We start from the raw sequence: 3,055 nt of genomic DNA, 5'->3' as shown, positions 1-3,055 counted from the left end.
GAGCCACCAGGAGGGGCGGGGGGGGGGGGAGTGTTTACGTGAACCCGCGGGAGGAGGTATTCGTCCGTGGCTGCGCGACCGGACGAGACGCCGACACCCTCCCCCCCTTTTTCCCCGGGGGGCCCGTTCGAAAAGGTGTCCCCTGTGGCCGTGCTCCACCGGGGCCATTCTGCCGAGAGGCAGGAGGGAATACACCGAGCGCGAGCCGGCCCTCGGGGGGGGCATCCGGGCGCACTCCCCAACGGGGTGGGAAGAATTAATAGTGCCCCTCCGGGGGGGCGGGGGGGGGGGACTTGCTTCCCCGTGGCGGGCTGGGCCGGGTCTCGCCCACGAGACTGCCCCCGGGCAGGTCACGAAGGCTGGGGGAGAACGCATCGTCATCCGCGGCAGCCCGGCCCATGGTCTGGTTGCGGGAACACCGGGGCGCGCCGGTGAGCGCGCCGAGGCCCCATGGCGCTCCATGTCCGTCCGGGTTCCTTCTCGGGCCGAGAGGGGGCAGGGAGCTCGAACAGGAAAGAGCGGCGGGGGGCTCCCGGCGGGAAGCTGGCCCTCGCCCGGCCACACTCGCATGTTGTTTGGGGGCGAGAGAGGGGGGGGGGGGGGGGGGGGGAGAACGCCGTGGCCGGCCCCCGGGGCGGGCCCAGCCCAAGGGCGCGCCCCAGTGTCCTCGGCCCTGGCAATAGGCAGCGCCCGCCAGGAGCCGCCCCCCCCCTCCTTCCCGGACGCTGCGCCGGAGGAAGGAGGACAGGGGTCGCCATTTTTTAAGCTCCCGGTGTGGCAGTCATGGTGCCCACCCGACGGCAGCCTCCTTCTCTCCCCCCCCTCCTTCCTTTGGTTGCTTGCCGTGCTCTCTCGCCCTGAGATTCACCCGGCTTCCTCCCCCCCCCCCTGGCTGCCATGATTGGTCGCTTCTCTGTGGGACTTCTCCTGTCCCTCCTGTTCGCGCTCGCCAGCGCCGAGCAGCTCCTCGTCCCCGGCGCCTCGATCCCCGAGCGCTCGGTGCGCTATGACAACGAGCAGATCATCCGCTGGTGCGCGCCGCCCCCCCCCCCCCCTTCATTTTCCCTCCCTCTTCCTCGCCTTTCCCCCCTAGCTTCCCTTGCCTTCCCTGTTTCCTTCTCCCTCTCTCTCTCTCTCAGTCCCCCCCCTTTCCCCCCTCCCGGCTCCTGACCCGTCCGTACACGCACACGCCTGCACGCAGCTCCAGCTCCGCCCTCGCGCCCGCCGCGCTTGAGGCGCTGATCACCCGCCACGGCGTGGACATCTGGGGTGCCACCGGCGAGCATGTGGACCTGCGCATCACCGAGCAGACGGCCGCCTCGCGGGCCGTGCGCCACATGGTGGTCGACAACACCGAGTGCCGCGTGATCGTGCACGACGTCGAGCGGCTGGTCGCCTCGGCCGAGCGGGTGCAAACCGCGGCGGCCGTGCGCTCGGCGGCCCAGCGCGGTGACGGCGAGGATGCCGCCGCCGCCGGCCCCGTGCCGGCCGGCTGGTTCGACGCCTACCACGACTTCGACTCGACCCGCACCTTCTACCAGAACCTGGCCCAGTCGTACCCGGACATGGCCACCTTCCTGCCGAGCATCGGCAAGACCCACGAGTCGCGCAGCATCTTCGGCCTGGTGCTCGGCGGGTCCAACTCCACGGCCAGCGCCATCTATGACCAGCCGGAGCTGCTGGACGAGCATGGCATCCCCCTGGAGGAGGTGTTCGCCGAGCGGGCCGCCTCCGAGGACCTGGCCGCCGCCAAGCCGTCCATCTTCTTCCAGTGCTCGATCCACGCGCGTGAGTGGATCAGCAACGCCGTGTGCCAGTATGTCCTGTCGACCCTGCTGGACTCGCACAGCCGCCGGGTGCCGGCCGTGGTGGAGCTCTTCGACCGGTACAACCTCTATGTCATCCCCATCACCAACCCGGATGGCTATGCGCACACCTGGTCCGGGGACCGGATGTGGCGCAAGAACCGCGTCCCCAACGCCGGGTCCACCTGCCGCGGTGTGGATGTCAACCGCAACTACAATGACCACTGGGGCCAGGGCGGCTCTTCGAACCTGCCCTGCTCCGACACCTACATGGGCACGGCGGCCAATTCCGAGCTGGAGACCCGGGCTTCGATTGCCTTCTTCCGGTCGGCCAGCCCGGTGCACCTGGCCATTGACTGGCATGCCTACAGCCAGCTGATCCTCCGTCCGTATGGCTGGAGCACCTCCGACTCGCCGCATGAGGCCCGCCTGAAGCAGATCGGTGCCGCCATGCAGGCCGCCATCCGCAACACCCACGGCATGTCCTACACCAACCAGAAGTCCATCGAGCTGTACCCGACCACCGGCACCGCCAGCGATTGGTTCTATGGCTCCGAGGCCACTCGCTACAATGGCGGCTTCCGGTCGGCCGGCTACACCATCGAGCTCCGGGACACCGGTCGCTATGGGTTCCTCCTGCCGCCTGAGCAGATTCTCCCCACCGGTGAGGAGTCCTACGCCGCGGTCCTGGCCATGGCCCGCGACCTGCTGGACAACGGCCCCATGTATGCCTAAGTGGTGCTGTGCGCTGTGTGGTGGGCGAGGGCCCCCCCCCCCCCCCCCCCAAAGGGGGGCCCCCCCGCGGGAATAAATGGCACGGGGGCTTTGCTGGCGGGGCTTGGTGGCCCTCGGGCCCGCTCCATCTCCCCTTCTGCCCCGGGCCTGGCCCCCCTTTCTGCTGTGTCTTCCTTCGGCCGATGCGCGTCCCTCGCTCCCACCCTCCCTGTTCCCCACCTGTGAGGGCGAAACCGAGGAGTGTGTGGCTTCGCGGGGCTGCGCGGGTCTATTTCCGTTGTATCGGAGGATGTGGTTGGAAAATAAATGTCATCACGCGCATGGCCTGCGCGTTTCTCTCCTCCCCGTGTGTGTGTGTGTGTGTGTGTGTGTGTGTGTACGCTTGCATGCGGCTGTATTTGTCTCTTTTCCCGGGGTCTGGTACATGCACGCAGTCACGGAGTTCCCCCCTCTTGGGGGGTTAATTTTCCTTGTTCCTCTTCCCTTTTTTACGGGTGTCTCCCGGGGGGGGGGGG

At 68.5% G+C, this 3,055-nt stretch overlaps 1 protein-coding gene across 1 annotated transcript; it reads left to right on the top strand.

Annotated features, from left to right (window-relative positions):
• The first annotated feature begins 795 nt into the window (after window positions 1–795).
• H696_02168 (hypothetical protein) lies at window positions 796–2,590 on the top strand. The gene is made up of 2 exons (XM_009496065.1): window positions 796–1,031; window positions 1,202–2,590. Exons 1-2 carry the CDS (start codon window positions 898–900, stop codon window positions 2,538–2,540), a joined length of 1,473 nt encoding a protein of 490 aa, XP_009494340.1. The 5' UTR covers window positions 796–897; the 3' UTR covers window positions 2,541–2,590.
• The last annotated feature ends 465 nt before the right edge of the window (window positions 2,591–3,055 follow it).

Source organism: Fonticula alba, assembly GCF_000388065.1.
Source record: "Fonticula alba strain ATCC 38817 unplaced genomic scaffold supercont2.3, whole genome shotgun sequence".
NCBI lineage: Eukaryota > Rotosphaerida > Fonticulaceae > Fonticula > Fonticula alba.
The sequence above is the reverse complement of the archived record's forward strand: the minus strand, read 5'-3'. Positions and strand labels throughout refer to the sequence as shown.